Source organism: Pempheris klunzingeri, chromosome 11 (assembly GCF_042242105.1).
Source record: "Pempheris klunzingeri isolate RE-2024b chromosome 11, fPemKlu1.hap1, whole genome shotgun sequence".
Lineage (NCBI taxonomy): Eukaryota > Metazoa > Chordata > Actinopteri > Acropomatiformes > Pempheridae > Pempheris > Pempheris klunzingeri.
In genome coordinates, this window is record NC_092022.1 from 896397 (window position 1) to 919741 (window position 23345).

The window sequence follows — 23345 nt, forward strand, 5'->3', positions numbered from 1 at the left end:
CAGGTCAGATTAAAACTGATCACTCTGACAGGTCATGTATGCACTGCAGTCATTCACAGGAGCATTTTGCTGGTAATCTGATTTTATGGAACAGCCCTCTGGAGTGAACCACCAGGAATATATAACAATCATTAGATTACCTGTTTGCTGAGTGGAAGCTCAAACATCTAGAACCTCTGAGTTCAGACTAATTCAGCAGGGAAATTCAAGTCATCAGCAAATGACTTGAGCGTCACCTCTGGACTGACAGCTGGACAGTTAGAGGTCTCCGATTGTAGATTCCAGCCTTGGCTTTATGTCTGGGGGGTTAACCAAGGCTGCTGATAACAGGTTTTGGTCACTCACACTCTCTCACACACACACTCTCTCTCACGCACACACACACACTCTCTCTCTCTCACGCACACACACACTCACACACTCTCTCTCTCGCGCACGCACGCACACACACACACTCTCGCACACTCTCGCGCACGCGCACACACACACACACACCAGGGTGGCTCAGTACCAATAAATATGAAAATTAATGAATAAGGTTTATGGCACAAATAAAGAAAACAAATCAAGTCACGTGAGTCTTTATTTAACCATTTCAATGAAAAAAAAACAATGTAACCCAGAGAAATTTCACCGTAAAAAAGAATGCAATACAAGTAGAAGGAAAACACCTGTTTTTTCAAATATGGCATGCCTCGTTCTTTTCCAGCACACCTTCATGGACTGAACCAAATCCAGACACTGCACTGTTGGTTCTAAAAGTTCTGACCTGCTTGTGAATCCACCTACAAGTGTTGGAATAATTCATTTTACTTAAATTGGCAGGTGAGAGGAGAGCTGGCAGACACTGACCTTGGAAGGACTGAGGTGTGCATCCTTGATGCAAACACTGGAGACAACATAAGGAATGTAACTGTGTGGAGTGCACTCATTCAGAACGTCACGTTCCAAATTCTGATTGTAATTTGTGGCAGCTCATACTGCCGTGTACAGACTGATCAGCTGATCCTCTGAACGACACAAACAAGACTTCCATATCCTGAACACACATGTAGAAAAAGGCACAGGTATGGAGTATTGGTCTTTAAAATCCTCGCTGTAGGAAAAGACTGAAAGCCCTGCAGTAGCACCCGTAAATAGGAAAACAAGTGTCATTTCAAACACAGCAACAAAAGAGAACAGAACAAGAGACACTAAGACATGAATGTTTGGCTGTATTACAAAATAGAAAAGGGTTTTGGGGAAGCATAACTCAGCTAGTTGTGAAGTGCTCAGAGCAAACTAGCAGGTTCACCCGAGGTGGGAAGTGAAGATATTGACCATTAATTGTGAGAGGATCTGTCTATCTACAGTCCCATGTTCTCTGATTTTAGTGTCCAAATTGGTGTACAGCCAGTTTGCTGGTAGTTGAGATGTGTTGATATCGCACTTGTGAGCACCTCCCTCGCTGAACTCAACCATTCCACTTGTACACCACCTTGAACAGGTCTCTGCTCCACTGAAAGAGGTTGAGGTGTTGCTGTTGGAGGCCCCCGTCAGATTGTTCGGGGGTTGTACTCTGGCAGCTTTTTCAGTTTCTCCTGTTCCTGCTCAGCATCCTGTCTGGCAATAACCAGAGAGTGAGAGTATCCCATCACCACCTGGGAAAACAACACAGAACACATTTAATGGCTTCAACTTTCAACTCTGACGGAGTATCTCACAGAAGAGGACCCAGATTTAAGAACACTGCAGCCGTCCTTTAATATAGACAGGTGCTGTGGTATCTCGGGCCGCTAAAATTCTACAAACCACCACGTCACTGTGCTGCTAAGTGGGAATCCCAGAGAAACAAACCAAGAGCTATGTAACGCGTCATTGTCCATTCAACTATTTAGCAAATGTTAGCATGCCAACAGGCTAAAATGAGACAGTGAACACCCTCAACTGCTAAATATCATTGTTACTGTTCCCTTTCGCTCAAAGCACTGCCCCACATAGCCACTGACATGACTCAGGGGAGCCTTGAAACGGCTCAGTGTTTTGACCCTCTCCGTGATCTATTAATACTTTTCCCCATTTGGAGCTGATCAGAACTTTTGATTGATCATCATCAAACATATATGCAGTGTGGCACCACGCTGGTGGAGCTTTGTGCTCGTTTCTGTCTGTAGTGTGTTTTCTAAGTTCTTTTCCATACACAGAGACTCTTTCAGACAGTGAGCAGCTGTGGATGTTCATCCGGTGACAGTAGTAGTTTGCCTCTTTCTGTTTACACTCGAGATCAGCTGTTCGCTCTGAGCCACACACCTTCTCGGCGCACCGAGACCGGATGCAGCCTGCGAGCTCAGACACAGCTTCAGACTCTGCACCCCCGACCCCTCACCACCCCCGGTGACTTCAGCCACGCTTCCCTGTCTTGTACTCTCTCCACCTTCCCCCAGCATGTGAAATCTTACACCAGGGACAATAACACTTTGCACTTACAGTATGCAAACATCAAGGATGCATACCCCCCCCCCCCCCCCGGTTGGTCAATCAGATCACAACCTTGTCCTTGGTGTATAAACCTCCTGTGTAGATGTCTGTGATGGGTTGGTCTGAGGAGGCCAGTGCAAAGCTCCTCAGGCTTTGAAATGACAGACAGGGAGGCACTCATGGGGTGGGGGGGGACGACAGTTTGACCCACCGCACCCTGTGCAATACATGCATGTATATTTCATGTTTTTCATTTGGATTTAGTTTTACATTTGTTTGTATCCCTTATTTCTGCACTTCTCCTGTTTCCTCAGTGTGGGATGAAGAAAGTCTCTCTAATCATTCACCTGCTCGATGTAGATACCATCCAAGGTCTTGACTTCCTGGGCGGTGGTGGAGGATTTGGGTTTGTTGTCTCCATATCCCTGAAGGACGAATGATAAGATACAGTCGGTGCTGAGCTCCTGATTCTATCACAACAGGACTGTGCCATTTTTATAAGGAGGACAGTGTATCCTGTAAGGCCTCAGGTCTTACCAGCTCTCCAAACGTGGGTGATGGGCCCCAGCTGATTGTGCTCTCATCTGCAGCAATGATGATGCTGCTCTTCCTGGAAAATACACACTTAATGAACAAAATCCTAATAATCATACTTGGTATTAAGTACCCAAGGAAACTGTGCCCTCATCAGTAGAGTCTCCGTACCTAAAAGCAGGGTCTGTCTAGAAAACATTTCCTTCCTGGGTAAATCTAATTTTCAGTATGCTTCAAACTATCTAACAGTCTGAAACCCCCTGAATGAGGGAGGGAGGGCTTAAGATTCACCAAGAGTCAGACATAGGACCCTTGACTTCAGAGATATGACCCTTAATGAACTGTCCCTTTAGTGCAAGACAATAAAATGTCCCCCCCCCCCCCCCCACAAATGAAGAAACACTTAACATGTCACAGAGAGGAGCGAGCAACTGATGTCAGCACTCACCCACATGCCAGACTGCGGATCTTCCAGCCACACAGATCCTGCACAGCTTTAGGATACATGGTCGACTCTCTGGAAGTGTTCGTCACCCCCCAGAAGAACAGTCCCCCTGAAAATACAGCACTGATCAGTTATCTCCAAGTGTAGCCAGCACACACCTACAGGAGCATCTATTATACACATTACAGTTCCGATGTGGTCGGTTCTTACCCATCTCACTGACGGCAAAGGAGCACTGGTAGCCTGTACAGATCTGACTGGCACCACGGCCAGGAAAGTCAAACAGTTTGACCAGTCGAGGAACCATCTCATCCTTCTGCTCTGTGTGACCCAGACGTCCATAACCACCAAAGCCCCAGCTGAACACTCGCTTCTGAGAATCCAGCACCAGCTGCAGGCACACGCACACACACACACACACACACACACACACACACACACACAAACGTTTTCATGGTTATAACTATTGGTCGTCTATGCAAAGACATTACATTTGTTTAGCGGACATTTTTTTCCCCAACCCACAACAAGTGCATCCAAGCATGTGGATACAACCAGAAACTGAAAGAATGATGCTTCATCCAATACGCTGAACTGCATCAAGTTCTACATTTAGAAACAACAAGAGGTGGAGAAAGGTGGAGTCATTTCATGGGCCAAGGTGCAGTCTGAGATGAGGAGTTTCCAGTCTGTTCACTGTCCCGACTCCACAGTCCTCATCACAGTCATGATTTTGTTGAGTGGCAGCTGGGCCCCCCCCTCCAGGGTTTGTTTTCTGGTAATTATTGTCTTTTTACTGATACAATCTGTTGAGGGACAATATATTCAAATCTCTCAGAAAATCTCTCATGTTTCAATAAATATCTGTAAAGTCTAAAGTCTACATAAAGTCTGAGGACAGGCCTATTCAGCAGCAACACGTCATAATTCAAATGTTAGGAACAGGACAGATGTGTATCTTTCTGTATTTTCTTATTTGAAAATGCTACATTCAGTGAAACAGGCTACACGGCATGAGAGCAGGCATGGGAGCATTTCTATTCTTGAGCAAGGTGAACACAGAAATGAGTCATCAAGTGTATTTTTAAATTCCCACTAGCGATGGAGGAGATGTCAGCATGTTTTGCTTCCTTAGTGACTTCATCCCTTACACAGCATACTGTACTGTGTAGTAGTTGGTTTATCCATATTACACAAACTACAGTTAGTCCAGTAGAAGTGAAGAAGTAGAAGTCAAAAACATAATCCCAAAACTAAAGTCATGTTTTGCCTGTGACTCACAGAACCCCCCATGACAGGACTTCTTGTGTATGGAATAAAGTGAAGAACTCATAACTACTATAAATCTTGATGATATCAGCCTTTATATAGCTTGTCTATCAATTGTTTTTAAGCTCAATAAACAGTTAATATTTGAGCTGAATTTTTCTTATTTTCCTGGAAGAGAAACCCTGAAACCCTCGTAGTGAGGGAGCAGTGTGTAGTTTGACCATGTCCTGGATGGATGATGGGCCTTAGTCATTTGCAGCGTGGAAGGCAAGTATTAGAGTCTTCAAGCAGAGGAGTGCTGTAGTGTGGGCTGCTACAAACTGGATGGGCTGCACAAGTCAAATGGCACATGCAGTTACACCAGCCAGGAGCAGTATAGGCCAGAGCCCCTGACCAGAGCCCGGACCAGTATAGGCCAGAGCCCGGACCAGAGCTGCGGACCAAAGCCCGGACCAGAGCTGCGGACCAGAGCCGCGGACCAGAGCCGCGGACCAGAGCCGCGGACCAGAGCCCACACTGACTCCTGCGTGAGGAACGGACAATTAATGTGCAGCAGTGGGCTGTTGCAGTGATGTTGGCAGTGAAAGACTGGTCATCAAGCGTCACATCCATCCTCCTTGCGGTCCGGGTGGCACCACAGACTTCTCAATGCTAACGGAGAGGTCACAGACAGGAAACGCTTCCCCAGGCAGCGAGCAAACATCCACTGTGAGAGACTAAGAAGTGTGTTTTCTCACCGTGTGGTTGGCCCCACAGGCCACATCTCGGACCACCACATTGGGCACAGGCATGATCTGGCCATCCTTGGACTTCTCAATGAAGATGGCAACACGGCGAGCGATGAGCTCACAGTCAAATTCGATGCGCTGGGCACGAGCTATGAATTTCCCATCACTGTTGTGACCTGCAATGAGGTAGATTGAAACATATATCATGGCAAAAATCATCTTGTCAGTGCTTTCTGGCAGACCAATTCTAATGGAGATGATGAGTGCAACCTAAGTCCCTTGATATTTCCTCGCCTCTCTATTGAGCCAGAGGTTATCCTGCTCCACCATCCCAAAGCTGGTTTTTACCCCCACACAGAAACTAACGTTGGCTAGGCAATGCACATTAGCTTAAGTAAGCACTTGATCCAACAGACGTGTCAGACCAGCATAAGGTTAGTCAGCTTTAATTAATTCCAGTTCTACATGAAAAGAAAGAAGAAAACGGAGAGAGAAGAACTTGCCATACATGCGGTTTGGGAGTTCCAGGTGAATTCACTCAAGTGACTGCATAACATAGTACATCCTCCCCATTTGTTCTGATCACTAACTTAATCCAACGCACCTCCAACAAAGCTGACACTATAGACAACAGGTGTGTTTTGCATGCTGTGAGCGTACCCAGCTGTCCGTACTCCGGGCAGCCGAATGAGTACAGGTTTCCTTTGCAGTCCACCACCATGCTGAATTCAGCACCACAAGCCACCTTCACCAGGGGCTGGCCATTGTATGAAATCTAGAGGGAGAGAGAAAAGGTAGACTCATATTCTTAGTGTGAAAAGCCTTTGAGGGGTCACAGTGATCTACCAAGATCTACTTCTGCAGTCCTGCCCTGCATGTTTTAGACGTTTCCCTGCTCCAACACACCTCATTGAAAGCTGATAATGACCCATATCTCCATTGTGCTGGAGCAGAGAAACATCTAAAACATGCAGGGCAGTGGGACCCCAGGACCAGGATTGGTATTGCTATGGTGATGGAATCAGCCACAGTGCATTATAAAGATAACTATTGTCAGCTAGTGAGTTGTCTACACTGTTAGAATTGGCTTCTGTCATGTCTGTGATTGCAGCAGACAGTGGCCTGGCATGAATGAAGCTTTGGGCATTGCTATTGTTGTGATTATGACTGTGGTTATGGCTGTGACACATTAGCAGTAAGTCTGTCACATCTTATGTAAGCACCACTGGTACAGAGCCTGTCCTGAGTTTCTGGTTTTACAATGCTATCTTGACCACTGATACCATCTTATGTAGTATTAACAGTAACCTACAACTACATGCACGGCAATAGCCATAGCTACAGTTGTAAGTATAGTAATAACAGTAATAGTCAATACCAGAAGAAAAACCCCCAACTGTTGCAGCCACAGAAAAGGTAGAGCCTACTAACAATGTGGTCACTACTGCTGCAGTTGGACCTTCAGGAAATATAAACAGAATCTATGAAGTATTGGGTGAGAAAGCAAATATAGTTCAGAGAAAATAAATTGTGACCTTTTTGGTCTCTGCAGGTTACAGATAAATACACCAGCAGGCCTGAAAGTCAAAACAGACTTACTTTCAAATGTAAGAGTGTAAAATCAGCTGTGCTACGGTATCAGGAAAAGGTTTCAATGTGTTAACATTAACATGATAATGTCTCCACTGCACTTCTTCAACAGTGGATGGCCATATATTATTACATGGCTCAGTCCGACGGTTCATTTCCCGACGCATTCTGTGGTCCACTGAATCCTGTAGCCCCTGGCATATTTCATTCTGTGCTGTGATATGATTTGGACAGATGTTGACCTCTATGCCACCACTGAAATAAACAGAAGAAATCTGGATCATGTGTCAGAGTGTGTCTGTATAAGCTCAGTTGTCTCGCTCTACAGTGTGTGTTAGGTGTAATGGTGATAGTTTACCAGTGCTGGGCTGAGGACTGCATCAGTCTGGTTGCCTTGGCCGAGCTGGCCCAGCTTGTTCTCACCAAAAGAGTATGCAGTGCCATCCTCTGAGGAGAAAGAATGACATCAGCAAACAGAGCAGCATATACTAACTCATTCTGACCACTGTTGTTAACAAGACATTACAATGAAAAGACTCATCCAATGACCAATACAATCAAATAAACCTTGTGTTGGGTATGCTGGTTCTCATTCCAAATGACAACATCAGATTAAAGGAAGCTGTAGTGTTTGGCTGGAGTGAAGACAAAGGCAACCCTGATGATTATACACATCGCGGGTCAGCGTACCTGTGAGTGCCAGGGTGTGATTGCGTCCACAAGCTGCAGCAACAATCACACGATCTGCAAGGGCCTCAATTAGCTTTGGAGCCTCCAGACGCTTGGTGTCCCCATGACCCAGCTGCCCTTTATCATTACGACCTGAAGGAGCAAGAGAGTAAGAGTAAAGTCAACACAGTGACATACACCTGCCCAATCACTTAAGAGTCAGTGATCAGTGTTTTGTTGATGGGTATAAACTCTTAACCTTACACCAGGAAAATTATTTACCCCAGCTCCACAGCTTGCCCTCAGTGGTCATAAGGAGACTGTGTGCCGCACAGGGACCAGACACCACACAGCTAACCTGGACATCATTCAGACAGCCATAGCGGTGAGGACCCCACAGATTCTGGCCCAGGTTGCGGAAAGCAGCTGGAAACATAAAGACCACACTTCAAAAACAGGATATCCATATAATACACACACCATTTCTCAATGTCTGATGTTTATGGTCTAAAAATTAGCTAGCTAGGAGCAGGCATCAAGGCCAAATCTAGGTATTTTCCATTGTAAAATTCTATCTTGACGATGGCACGTCTCATACATAAGACCTTACAATGAACAGGCTTATAGACGGGAGAGGTCAATTAGGGACAGAAGCATGTAGACAATTATATTTGAACTGATTGAGATTCTGTAGGAGACCCGTTTCAAACCGAGCTGCCACCAGACTTGAAGACTGTGTGTTGTAACCCATGTACAAGTCCACTGCCATCCGCAGGGTGTCACTGGCACTGAGCCACTGCCTTGTGTGTTATGCTCACCTCCCCAATGAAACTACAATGCCCATATGCCATCTGTCTGTTCATTTAATTCCTAAAATTGTCTGGATATATACAGTCTTTACAACTTGGAAAAACTCAGTCTGTTTTTGCAATGTTGTGGTGCTGCCACTGAATTGATTCGCCGTTTCATTTTCTTATTCTTCAATTCCATATTTACTGATTTTATCATAATTTAGCTTGTTTTATTTAAATGATTAGAGTTTACTAACATGAATATATTTATTACGTGTGTAGCAAAGCCGGAGTCATCTTTGCTATTAAGCTCCACCAACGCTTAAAAGCACAAATTCCATAATCTCCACACACAGACACATTGATTTCATGTCATTGCCACATAAACCATCCTGTTGCCCCAAATACTCACTAGAGCACTAAATGTGGATTAATCCACTGGTGGAAATAGTACCCAACAAATGCACTATTTCCTTCTGAGTAATAATTGTAAAAACTGCAGTGACCAGCTGTTTAAGGAACTTACTGAGCATTTTAAAAAAAAAACATGAAACTATAGATCAGTAGGCTGTTTTTAAAGATCAGTATGTTCAGTAGGAACCAACGGCGAGGCCAGAAAGCATTATAAAATGCTTAGCCTTGCTTTTAAATAAAATGGTTTTAATAAAAATCTATATTTCTAAAAGGCATCAAAGAGTTCTGGGGATCTGTACTCAGCATTTCAGTGGTCCTGTGATGTGACTCCAAATAGAGCACTCAGAGAAAATACATTACAAATAAGATAAACACTCTCCATTCGCTTTAAATGGAGAACACTTCATTCAAAACAAACTGCTACGGCACAAGAAGTGCTAAAAATGTTTATATACGTAACATAAGAATTATTTGAATGCATTTTTAGTATTCTTGTAGGCAACTGCATCTCCCCCATCTCCGTTCTTTGTCTATGCAGCTGCTCCTGCTGACACATGTCCCCCCCCCCCCCCCCCCCCCCCAAAAAATCTCAACAAAGCAGATTTATCAGTGTGTACGAGAGCAGTGAAGCAGGGACTGAACAAGGCAGTGCGCAGCCTGCCCTAGGTATAAGTGGGCCTGCTGCAGGAGGGCAGCACAGACCACACATACACAATAGATGTCACTGGCACAATACGTGAAGGGGACTGAACACATAAAAGGCCTGTCCAACAAAGAGACGCATGCACACCTGACGTGTGGGTATCCTTAATAATTCTTTACTGCTGACACAGAGTGGAAAACCTGATTAAATCTTTATTGATGTTGTAAAAACTCCAACATCTCATCATTACACTACAGTGAGGGGTCAGGAAAACACATGTGGAGAATGGAGGATCTATATAGCAAATCAATTCCCTCACATTGTGTCCTATGACTTGACACAAGCATTCCCAGAATCTCATTTTGGGAGCTCAGTCTTCACAATGCTGTATTGCACAGGACCACATTGAGATTGAGATCACAAGGGTGAAAGTAATGTTGTTAGATGCATCGCGTGTCTTCAACTTTTCTATCTACATAGCCAACTATTCACGCCAATCTGGTAGCTGGTTTGATATACCCGTGTGCACTCACTTTCAAGAAGGAGTGGGGAGTCTAACAAGGTTATTGACTGGGTGTGATAAACAACATGTTCAGTGCATGTCATTCTGCTCAAAGCTTTTATCCTTTCTGAGAGTGAGACGAGAACGTGGATAACAATCACGTCTGTGTGTCAAGTACAAGCTAGAGTCGGGTTATGATTAGCCTAGTGTAGCATAAAGCTCAAAAGCAAGGGAACATAGTTTGACTGGCTCTGACCACAGTTAGAAAATATCTATAGAACATATCTTGGTGTGGTAATTCATACACCAGTGGAAATGGACATTTGATTTGTACGTTTAATTGTGTGGTGGAACTATTCCTTGACAAACAATGGTTTATCCATCCACCCACTGCCTCTGTGCAATATCTCCAGCTATTCAGACTAGCTATTCATCTCCAGCTATTCAGACTAGCAGTCAGTGAACAGGATTTTAGTTTTGGTCTCGTTACAGACACAATGGTACCAAACCTGACAACCTCAAAGATGTCCTGAAGTAAAAGAGTCACTGCACCCAGTTTCAGCACAACTCCCTCCAAAACTTGCTGACAAACAAGTTCAGTAAAATGTAATAACTTGATCACAAAAATAGGCTAACTGAATAAGCCATACCATGCAAATACTGCCAGGTTCATTGTTATTGTCAAAGTTCATATAGTAATAGGGTGGAAACCAAAAATTGAGATGCATCAGCATAGAAAAAGGGGACATCAGCCACAGGTATGTGTCCTAATCTAGACACAAGCTATTTGATACAGAAATATTCTACCTTGTTGTTTGGGTACCTCCTTTCTTCCAATTAAGTCCCAGTTGGTTGCTCCAAAGATGAGCAGTTGACCTTTTACCTTCGGGCACTCAAGTCTCTGTAGAAAGGACACAATGAGGTCAGTGACATAAAAAAGCTTAATGATGCTGCCTAAAGTCAAAAAGCCGATCACATCGAAGAGAGGCAGCTGAATCGCAGAATCTCTGATTTCATTAAAGGAACATTTGGAAAATAACACTTTTTCCATGGTTATTACCAAGTTTTAACACATGCCTTTCTCCTTACAGTTTCACCACCACGTGAAGAACAGTCATTCATTTATTATCTATACCGCTTATGCGTCAGGGTCGCGGGGAGCTTGAGCCAACTCCAGCTGACTTGGGGCGAGATGCGGGGTACACCCTGGACTGGTCGCCAGCCAACCACAGGGCCAACACATAGAGACACACCTACGGGCAATTTAGAGTCCCCAATAAACTCTAGTGGAAGGAAGCTGGAGTACCCGGAGAAAACCCACACAAGTACGGGAAGAACAGGCAAACTCCACACAGAAGGAACCCAGGTTCCAACCTGGATCTGAACCTGGAACCTTCTTGGTGGTGAGGCAACAGCCACCGTGCTGTGCTGCCCACGTGAAGAACAAGGATTTCTTAATATACTGGAAATAACAATGTTTCTGCAATCCATCCTTGTAGAGCCTGTGGATATAAGCTTCTGTAAGACACTTTAGGTAAGCATGAACTCTTCTTGCAGAGATATCATCTTTTATCACAAAACAGGGGGGAAAATGTTGAAAGAAACTAAATTCAATGCCAAGTGTCAACGCTCGACACGAAGGGGAAAACAAAACACAAACACATCTGCAAATAACACGAGAGAAAGGAAAAAAAGAGTAAGTAGCTGGCACCCACTGGCTGGAAGTCATTGTTTTGTAGTACTATCTCAGCATTCTGACATCTTACTGTGCTGCCCCCCCCCACTCCATCCCCCAAATTCTTTTCTTGGCAGGAATTGCTATACTCATGGCAGATCATATAGTCATACAATAGAAACAATGAAAAATACAAAAATACATCAACTAAAACATTTTTAATTATAAGCACACCTCTGGCAGTTTTATTTAAATGTATAATTGGTTAGTTTTCAAAAGTGCATCAAACCCACTATTTTCTCTTTGACGTCATCGGCCACCGTGACAGGCTGGAGACCAGACTTCGCAGCAGGCTTGCCAGGTTTCTTGTTGTTCTCCTGCTCAAAGTCGAATTCATCGTCGCTACTAAAGTCCCTCTCTTTCCTCTTGCCGCTGGCCCTCTTCTTTTTCATTCCACCGTTCCCTGAGACATCTGTCACCTTCTTTCGTGGCATTTTTCCAATCAGAAGCTGTTTTCGTGGGAAAGAGGCAGTGATCTGTTTAAACAGAGTGAAAATGATGTCAAATTAACACTGTAACTGTGCTTACAAGACAATGTAATGATCTAGGGCCACATCGAAGAAGAATGAGGTAAATGGGAGATATTGCATATAGTGTAACATCATAACTGCGTGTCTACACATCAGGGAATCCTTCACACAGTGAGAGTAAATAACAAAAAATACAAACACCAACCTACAACTAATGAGCAGGTTGTGGAGATATGGACGTTATTAAACAGCTCATACTTCTGTTCTTAGTTAAAATGACATCACAAGTGAACAATTCAGAGCATCAGCCTGCACACACACACACACACACACATACACACACATACACACACACACACACACACACACACACACTAAACTCTGCCGGCTAGAGTCCGTTACTGTAGGAGTCTTTAAATGGGCTAACGTTTAAGAGGCAGGTTTACTGACACGGTGTAGGTGGCGTTAGCAAAAGCAAATTACCTTCTTCAATTGCTGTCTAATCAATAACCAGTGGAAACTTGCGCCAGAAACCAAAAGCAGAAAGAATAAAACACGTACCGGTGTCCGTCTGGTAGCTAGCTGCTAGCCTCGCAGGCTAAGCAGCTAACCACTGTTGTTCTTTGTTCATATAATGGTTGGGTAACAAGCTAGCTGACATGCTAACGCACAACATGTGAAGTTAGTAGTTCGCCGCTACACCAAACGAGCAAGACAAAGTTTGTATGTTACACGAAAGTAAAGAAAAAGTCTTTAACTGGGGCTGAAATTAAATGGCGTACAATTAACAAAACAGCTGACTGGTACGTTTAACGTTAATTGTGCTAACGTTACCTCGCCACTGTAAGCTAACAGCACTCTAAATAAATACATGGACACCGACGTTACATGGAGCGATGCTACGACTAAAACTTTTTCATTATTTCCTTCATTAGACACATCTAACGTTTAGCACGCGTGCCGCTCCTGGGATATCTAAAACATGGTATTCCTAATCTTGTAAAGCGAAGAATAAATGCACGTACCGGTTGTTTCCTGATTCAGCAGCGCTCTGCCCGTCTCCGGTTTGATTGATTTGAACAAAAGAAGCTGCGGTCTGCTTTCACACCACGTGGTCCGCACTCACCATTCATACAGGAAGCCAAACAGCCACCGACGCTCTCAGCTGGACGGCTGCGAGGAAAGAACAGGAGGCTAAAGAAAGTACTGGACCCTGACTGTGGCAGAGGTGGACTCTGAAAAGTTAGACTGACCCTGAAACAAGGCGAAGGAAAAGAGAGAGAGAGAGAGAGAGAGAGAATGACACATTGGCATCAAAACTAACCAAAACGTGAAATAAAGAGCAAAAGTGGTTACAAACACTCTGTATGTGTTGTCTTGTGTATTTTGCTTTGCAATTTAATTCTAGCTGACTTAACTGACTTCTGATTTGAAATGAATCACCATGCAGATTTGCATGGAAATCATGCCACAACCCCCCCTCTATAAACAAGTTAGTTAGATAGATAGATAGATAGATAGATAGATTCCCCTTGAAACTTATCAGATGGTTTGACTTAAAAAACATTCACAGTCTCACAGTTTTCTTATACTAGAATTTAAAAATATCGGTTTATTTGAAATCAGCAAACAGAATTGAACAGAAGAATCTCTTGCATTTTGCTTTCTTAAATTCTAAATTGTTTGCTGGAGTCACCCTAAATATTCTGTGAAATGCACTTGAGAATAACTAAAGGACCACCACCACAGCAACAAGCATGAACGTAACAGTGTGTTTAAATACGTTTGTCTTGTTCTCTTCATGTTACAGTTTTTGTGTTTGTTGTGGAAAATGTTTTTTTTTTTTACACACAACTGTGTTTCACAGTTTCTCATTTAAAAAAGAAAAGCATTTCTTATTTTAATTTTATCCAGAAAAAAATGAAAAAACAACACAGGATATTGCGTCAGTTATTGAAAAGCACAAGGTCTCAACACAACTCCATCCAATCTTTGACAGAAGTAATGATAAAACATCTTTTTAAGATGAGGTCTGAGAGATCAACTGAGCCCTAGAACACTAACGTCACTTTGAATCCTGCAGGAATTCATGTGTCTGATGTCATTTTCACTTTGTGGTATATACTTATAGTTTGTCAAAATGTGTGGAGGACAATGACCATTTTACATCATACTGTTTTTTAAATACCATTCTTCTTTGCATGTTTGATGCTTCCTCATATAACCTGCCTCAGTACACATCATCTGATGATCTGATCTGGTGGTCATTCTGCCCTACAGCTCACATTCTAAAATGTTCAAATAAAGAACGGTAAAACTGCAAACACACAGTCTGTATCACTTCAGTGCAGATATAGCTGCACACACAAACCAATGAATACCTCTCAGACACCTCTCACCAAGTTCCTCTTTCGTTCATGATCTTTCAGACACTTCTCCTTTAGTTCCTCTTTGCATCCGACAGATGTTTGGTCACGTACACACAGGCATATAAATACATCCTGTTCTGTATTTGATCTTTATCAGTCAGTTGGAATACCGCTCGGACCCATACCCAAACCATTATCAAATACACTCAAAGACAGATTTGTGAACTTGTTCTACTTCTCACCGAAGTTCATTTTCACCAGTAATCTTTTTCCTTCCGTCCTCCACAAGTCATAGCTAGGATTGGACTGCAACAACCTAACATCAGACCAGCAAGAATGAAAAACCATGCAAGGATTGAATTCTTTTCAAATGCTTATGTTATCTAATCCATTTCCATAATTACCTCCCAAAAGATGAGCCTCCCTGTTGTGGGTAATAATGCTCTCCTGAGTTTGGCTTTATAACAATTGACCCTATTGATTCATATGGCAAATGAGTACAACAGCTGCCACAAATGCCAGCACACACTCCTCCCTGAGTTGCTATAAGTAGTATCTTGTGCTCAGCGATTCTCAGTGACATACTGCCAAATAAGAGAAACATCAGCACTCACTGATTGAAATCTTCAAGTCATGACATTTGCTAATCTGACCACTTCACGTCTAGAGAGTGCGATCAGGAATCAGAAGATTCCAAAATAAAGTCTTGAAATACAGCTGAGGATGTGAAAACAATGTGCTAATCATCTTCTAATGCAACATACAACAACACATTCTCTGTACATATGCCACAATGTTCCAATGGACATGAAGTACACACATTACCTCCACAACACCAAGAAAACCCTGGGATAACTGCAACTCCTAAAACTAATACTCTCGTGTAACCATTCAGGTGATTTAAGATTGTTCTACATCGTTCCTCTCCTACTTGTCCCCCGTTTCCTTCTCTCCATTCTCCCTGTTGTCCTGCAAGACAAACATCAAAAGATTCTTACTCAGTACACATTGCTGGAATTTGAGAAGGAACCAGACTCAGATAGATCAATAGGAATTTTTAACACGTGCTTCCTGTAAAAAATGAAACAACTTTTCAATGGTGGTTTGTGCTGAGAAACTGTGAACATTGTATTGTGTTGTATTTGGGGTTCCATTAACTGAGCCAATTCCTTCTGGTAGCCTACATCTCAGTGGCATGTGTCTCATCAACCATTTAACCACAGTTTGTGCATTTTCTTTCCTCGTGGGAAAAGCTTTGAAAATGTATCAGCAATTACTACAAGACTGGAATAACCCTACATTTTAGCATGTGCAATAAAATCAGTCTGTTGGGCAAATGTTTCGGTGCTTTCATATTTGGATTACATCGAGCACAAATTAGACATCTATGTACAAAGTCTTTAGTCTGCCCCACTGGAAAGAAAAAGTTAAGAAATATAATCTATTCCCTTGTATTCCCTTGTAGTTCACATGAGTTACACTGTGTATTAATGCAATTAAAGTCCCCATTGCTACATCAGGCATTACTGTGGTCAAAATGTGTCATACATTTCTGCCTGACATTGCACCATATTATAAAGCTGAAGTCCACCAATAAATAATTCCTAGTGGATTTGTGAGAGGATCCTATGTATGCGTGAAATGTCAACCAATGTAAGTGGTTTATTCTTTACATTATCATCAATGATCAAAGTTTTTCTTCATGTCCTGTCTCACTATTTTTATTATCATACACTATTATTCGTATCTGCTCAAGTTCAGTCCAAGCAAACCCAACTTTTTTATTAGCTTGATACTGCCCAGTTGTGTTGTTAAAACATTTCAACATATTAAACATGTCTCCTCTCTCTATCTTCTGACCTGCTTTCTTAATAGCCACTATTCTCTAAATACTCCTTCCATCCATTCACATACACTACCGTTCAAAAGTTTGGGGTCACCCAGACAATTTTGTGTTTTCCGTGAAAAGTCACACTTTTATTTATCAAATGAGTTGCAAAATGAATAGAAAATATAGTCAAGACATTGACACGGTTAGAAATAATGATTATTATTTGAAATAATAATTTTTTTCCTTCAAACTTTGCTTTCGTCAAAGAATGCTCCATTTGCAGCAATTACAGCATTGCAGACCTTTGGCATTCTAGCTGTTAATTTGTTGAGGTAATCTGGAGAAATTTCACCCCACGCTTCCAGAAGCCCCTCCCACAAGTTGGATTGGCTTGATGGGCACTTCTTGCGTACCGTACGGTCAAGCTGCTCCCACAACAGCTCAATGGGGTTGAGATCTGGTGACTGCGCTGGCCACTCCATTACAGATAGAATACCAGCTGCCTGCTTCTTCCCTAAATAGTTCTTGCATAATTTGGAGGTGTGCTTTGGGTCATTGTCCTGTTGTAGGATGAAATTGGCTCCAATCAAGCGCTGTCCACAGGGTATGGCATGGCGTTGCAAAATGGAGTGATAGCCTTCCTTATTCAAAATCCCTTTTACCTTGTACAAATCTCCCACTTTACCAGCACCAAAGCAACCCCAGACCATCACATTACCTCCACCATGCTTGACAGATGGCGTCAGGCACTCTTCCAGCATCTTTTCAGTTGTTCTGCGTCTCACAAATGTTCTTCTGTGTGATCCAAACACCTCAAACTTCGATTCGTCTGTCCATAACACTTTTTTCCAATCTTCCTCTGTCCAATGTCTGTGTTCTTTTGCCCATATTAATCTTTTCCTTTTATTGGCCAGTCTCAGATATGGCTTTTTCTTTGCCACTCTGCCCTGAAGGCCAGCATCCCGGAGTCGCCTCTTCACTGTAGACGTTGACACTAGCGTTTTGCGGGTACTATTTAATGAAGCTGCCAGTTGAGGACCTGTGAGGCGTCTATTTCTCAAACTAGAGACTCTAATGTACTTGTCTTCTTGCTCAGTTGTGCAGCAGGGCCTCCCACTTCTCTTTCTACTGTGGTTAGAGCCTGTTTGTGCTGTTCTCTGAAGGGAGTAGTACACACCGTAGTAGGAAATCTTCAGTTTCTTGGCAATTTCTCGCATGGAATAGCCTTCATTTCTAAGAACAAGAATAGACTGTCGAGTTTCACATGAAAGTTCTCTTTTTCTGGCCATTTTGAGAGTTTAATCGAACCCACAAATGTGATGCTCCAGATACTCAACTAGCTCAAAGGAAGGTCAGTTTTATAGCTTCTCTAACCAGCTAAACTGTTTTCAGCTGTGCTAACATAATTGCACAAGGGTTTTCTAATCATCCATTAGCCTTCTAAGGCAATCAGCAAACACAATGTACCATTAGAACACTGGAGTGATGGTTGCTGGAAATGGGCCTCTATACACCTATGTAGATATTGCATTAAAAACCAGACATTTGCAGCTAGAATAGTCATTTACTACATTAACAATGTATAGAGTGTATTTCTGATTAGTTTAATGTTATCTTCATTGGAAAAACAGTGCTTTTCTTTCAAAAATAAGGAAATTTCTAAGTGACCCCAAACTTTTGAACAGTAGTGTACATATTGCATATTATGCTCCTCACTCTTTTTCTCATTATTCTCCTACTTTCTGTCACCACAACCGTTCGCATTCATCTTTCCATAATCTGTACAATTTGTCAGTGTTCCCTATGTCCTAAGTCCTCATCATCATCTTGCATTCCAATGTGAGCAGGCGGCTTCAGTGTTAACACTGGATACATTAACATGTAGCCATCACTCACATGCTGAGCATAAGGAGCATGAACTCTCATTCATGCACTCTTGTGAGGGCTTCTGTGTTGCTAATTGGGCGAAACACTAACATTCCTACAGTCTATTTCTGCCTTTAAGTCAAAAAGTGCAGCAAAACAGGAGGAACCTTTCCACTTGCATCATCATCGCTTTAAATTTAGGTTTTTCTTTCTTCTTCTGTGCTTTCTTAACAGGATGTTATTGGCATAGTCATTCCTATGTATTAAAAACTTCTCTCTTAGATCCCAATTCTTATCCACCACCGCTTCATTAGGGGGCCGCTTGCTTCGCAAGGCCCACTATTGTTTTTCTCCATACTTATTTTTATTTCTTACGTATGATTTTTTGCCACGCTACTCCTCCCAGAGCTTTCGCACCACACACACAAAAAACGCATCAAAACGTGCGGCTCGGCAGCGGTCGAGTTGCTATGAGTTTTCTCAGAGGTCGGAGTGCACGTTTTGGCGCAAAACGTGCACCAAAAATCGCTCCATAGAAAATGAATGAGGAGCTAGAGTGGGTGATGTCATCGCTAGAGTGGAGAGGGACAGAAAAATCGTCTGAAGATTTTGTGAAAAACTCGCTCCCATGCCCACAGCGTGTCACTCAGACTCATGATTCATACATCAAAACGTAGGACTGCTCGGGCTGGTCGCAACGGTGTGACTTCGGACACACAGAAATGTACGCAGCTCCCGCTACGAGCCTCCAAGCGACGGGAGTTGAGACCAACTGCCGCATTAAGTGCCATGTTAACTGGCAGCACAAATCTGAGGAGGGAGGCAGACACAACCACTTTTCTAACCTGCTCCAGCTCTCCCATCTCACAAGTTAGAGACCTCAAAACTACACGTACGTGTTCAGCAGACCCTCCTCTGTCCGCTGGTCCACACGCCAAAGCTCTGACACTCAAGTAAAACCCTCATTTTCAGAGGCATATCACAGCTCAAATCTCCATGAAAAGAGCTGTGTCTCCCCAGAGTGGCTCATTAGGCAACATCACCATAGCAACCATCAGGTGATGAGTGACCTCTGAGCCCCACAGAGACACTGAGCATGCTCAGTTGGTGGGAATCAGGTGACCAGCAGAGATTTGAACTGAACAAATTCAACTGTCACACACATACACTCACACTCACACTCACACTCACACTCACACTCACACTCACACTCACACTCACACTCACACTCACACTCACACTCACTCTCTCTCTCTCTCTCACACACACACACACACACACACTCACTCTCTCTCTCTCTCTCACACACACACACACACACTCACTCTCACACACACACACACACACACACACACACACACACTCACACATACACACACTCACACACTCACTCACACAGACATACATACATACATACAAACAACTACATGTGTTGACTCACAACAGTCACAGGAACTCTGCCAGAGTCTGATTTTCAAAATAAAAGCCCTGTAATTTTCAAAACAAATATCCTCAGATTGTTCATCTGTACATCCTTCAACTTCAACTTGTGCTGGTCGAAGACCAGCACAAATTGACTCACACACACTCACACTCTCTCTCACACACACTCACTCACTCACTCACAAACACTCAACTCACTCTCTCACACACTTTCACTCACTCACTCACTCACTCACTCACAAACACTCAACTCACTCTCTCACACACTTACACTCACTCACTCACTCACTCACTCACAAACACTCAACTCACTCTCTCACTCACTCACTCACTCACTCACTCACTCACTCACTCACAAACACTCAACTCACTCTCTCACTCACTCACTCACTCACTCACTCACAAACACTCAACTCACTCTCTCACACACTTTCACTCACTCACTCACTCACAAACACTCAACTCACTCTCTCACACACTTTCACTCATTCACACACACTCACTTACACTCACACACACACACTCTCTCTCTCTCTCTCTCTCACACACACTCACTCACTCATATTCACACTCACTCACTCACACACACTCACTCACTCACTCACTCACTCACTCACATGTCTTGAGCGATCTGTGGTGGCGCTCAAAGTGAGGTCTGTTTAGCAATATGGACGTTGCATGCACCACGGCGGCCCCCGCCTAAAATTTCTGCGGGAAATTTTGTAGTTACTTAATATTCTCTGACTGAATCCAACTTCTCCTGCCCTGGAACAAATATCTACCATCCGTCTGCTTATCCAAAATCAGGCAATAAATAATAAGTCAGTAATAAAGTTAAAAATTGGGGAGGCTGCAGCCGCCTTTAAATTTATCTTTACATGCTGTACATGCATGCTGTGGTGATAGTCTGACCCCCTTGTTCCATATGAATGATGAAATGGTAGAATCCAGTTTCTTAAATTAGTATAATGGTATATAGACCAGTAGGCATTCAAATATATAAGGAAATCTGGGAAGGGAAACCATTTTTATTCATTAATGCAGCCTTTTACAGAAATTGGTGATGTATTCCAGAATTCATTATTATGGCGCAACTGTTGGGTCTTACTTTCCAAGTTGGATTTCAAGAGATCACTATGTTTCATTCACAACCTATTTGATGTTCAACATTTTCAAAGACTGGTTTGGGTGTAAATACAACAATATCCAATTATTCAATTAATTAATCATCAGCGTTGCTTTAAATTTCAGAATTTTATCTTGTCCAATTTGAATCAGAATTGAATCATTTTCTCCCTGTCTTGTCATCAGCTCAAATATGATTTGTCACAGAGAGGGCAGCACGAAGAGCAAAACTTCCTCATAACACACCAACAATGCATAGATTAATGTCACAAATGAATGTCACAGTGTGGTCTAAAAAAAGAAAGACTTTTCTGTTTTCTACCTTTTTTTACTTTTTAAAATATTCAGCTTTTTCCAAAAGACGTTACAATGTATGTCAGTGGAAAGAATGTTCAAATCCTCTTCAGCCTACTCCATGTTGAAAGGCTCTGAAATGTTTGAGCAAACCCACAAATGTTGGACTTTTCAAACTGTACTATCTCAATAATATTTTTACTTTATCCAAACAAATGACGTAACTGAACCTCCAGGAAGGTCTTCCAATGCTCAAAGTGAAAACTCAAGCATAGACGGTAAAGGCCAGTGATGACCAGACCCAAACCCCAAATATTTTTTTACTTTAGTAGTTACTGGAATTTAGCACAATATTTTTTTTATTATATTAACTATAATAATAATTATAATATTAATTCAATATTCCTTCAAAAGAGTGAAATATGCAAAGATGTTGTAGGAAATGGAAATGGAATTCTGCAGGCACAGATTAGGCAATGAGCATGTATTGAAATAGAATGAGCAAACACTGAATAGGTACAACGGTACAAACAATGGAAATATACAGGTACAGGGACTGTAGCTAGCCGAATGCAGAATGACAACTCTCCCACCCTTTAAAAGCTAATTACTGACCAGCTCTGAAACATGACACAGAGACAAAACACTGCATTAACTCTGAAAAATAAATTCACTGATGTGCAAGCTAAAAGAAATGTCCATCTGACGGTCACTCTGGTCTTAGGTAAGTCCTGCCATGACCTGGTGGCCTCACCCACTGTGGCAGAGTGGGCACAAGGAGTTCACATGCATAGAGCATGATCAGACGCAGCAGATGGTGGAACGCATGCAGATGCATGAGAGCATGCACAGAGGGACGGCCTGATGAGGCCGTGCCCCTGTCTGATCATAGTCTGTCTACATGAACTCCATGTGGCCACTGGGCATCAGTGAGTGAGACATGAAGATGAGGCAAGACCTTGTCCACTTCAGACCGAGCTAACCATCAGATGAGGCATAAAAGTGCTCCCATGTTTATGTTACACTGTGTTGGTGTATTAAATCGTGAGTTCATTTTTTATTGTTGTTCAGTTGTTGTGTCTTTTTGTGGTTTTGCATGACGTGATTCAGAGTTAGCTGCTAGCTTGTAATGTGCATGGCGTTTTTCTAGCATTTCAGTCACCATCTCCTGTTGTTTTATGTTCCGAACGCTTTTTCCATGTTTTCTAATGCTATTGTTAGCTTCTTACAGGCTCATTACCAGTTAGCTCTGTATGTTATCTGTGCAGATGCCTATGTCTAAATTAGGTTCACCTTTTCTGTCCATGCTAGATTTTCTTCAGTAATCACTAGGAATGTGCAAAATGTCAGACATAAAGTTCTGCATGGTTTATTATGAGAATTTGAATCATGGATGTTAAAATAGTTTGTATCAAGTTTTACTGATGAATTTGTCATGTGATAGTAAACATGTGTGTTGATAGTTCAAGTGTGAATTTGTGACATTGCAGTAGAATTGATTATAGATACAATGTTCTGTCATATACAATGTCCTGCATGGTTTAGTATGAGAATGTTAAATCATGGATGATAACACAGTTTGGATTAAGTTTTATTCATGAGTTTGTCCCCTAAATAGCAGATGAACATTGCTAAGGTATCTTGCTGATATTGTTTACTTTTGAATTTTTGTGGAGAAATTGGTTCTCCCACAATGTTTTAGATATATTTAGGCCTATACCTAAAATCTTGTGGACATCATGCTCCCAGCATGGTAAGGGATGAAGGTTAATATAGTTTGGATCATGTTTTACTGATGAGTTTGTCTGCTGATTGTAAAAGTTCATTTTTACCTCCTCCTCCCTTGAATTTAATTTTCTTAATCCATGCTGTCAGATACAACTTTCTTCCTGGTATAGTCAGAGAATGGTAAATCGTTGAGGCAAACATAGTTTGGATCAAGTTTTATTGATGAGTCCTATGCTGATAGTAAAAGTGCATTTTGACCTCCTCTCGTTGAATTAAGGTCACTTTTGACACTGCACTTGAAATCACTTGCCACAAGGTGTCAGATATAAAGTTCTTCATGGTTTAGTGTAAAAAAGTTAAATGATGTATGTAAACATTGTTTGAATAAGGTTTTACTGATGAGTTGGTGTTTTGATAGTAAATGTGATTTTTGACCTCTCAG

General features: G+C 42.3%; 1 protein-coding gene across 1 annotated transcript; it reads right to left on the bottom strand.

The window, feature by feature from the left end:
• Window positions 1–565: 565 nt before the first annotated feature.
• On the bottom strand, window positions 566–13358 carry rcc2 (regulator of chromosome condensation 2). The gene is made up of 13 exons (XM_070840140.1): window positions 13273–13358; window positions 12011–12253; window positions 10850–10943; window positions 7975–8118; window positions 7714–7845; window positions 7382–7470; window positions 6094–6208; window positions 5443–5609; window positions 3647–3827; window positions 3440–3545; window positions 2995–3067; window positions 2805–2882; window positions 566–1640 (listed from the first exon to the last, which is right to left on the bottom strand). Exons 2-13 carry the CDS (start codon window positions 12209–12211, stop codon window positions 1536–1538), a joined length of 1485 nt encoding a protein of 494 aa, XP_070696241.1. The 5' UTR covers window positions 12212–12253; window positions 13273–13358; the 3' UTR covers window positions 566–1535.
• Window positions 13359–23345: the final 9987 nt, after the last annotated feature.

What these genes read in the sequence shown, in the direction of transcription:
- rcc2 (XM_070840140.1), bottom strand. Translation starts at nt 12,211, where the DNA reads ATGCCACGAAAGAAGGTGACAGATGTCTCAGGGAACGGTGGAATGAAA. An exon ending in GGGCAAGCTGTGGAGCTGGG is followed by an intron (nt 7,846 to 7,974) that starts GTAAATAATTTT and finishes TTGCTCCTTCAG; the next exon opens with GTCGTAATGATAAAGGGCAG. An exon ending in CAGTCCTCAGCCCAGCACTG is followed by an intron (nt 6,209 to 7,381) that starts GTAAACTATCAC and finishes CTCTCCCTCTAG; the next exon opens with ATTTCATACAATGGCCAGCC.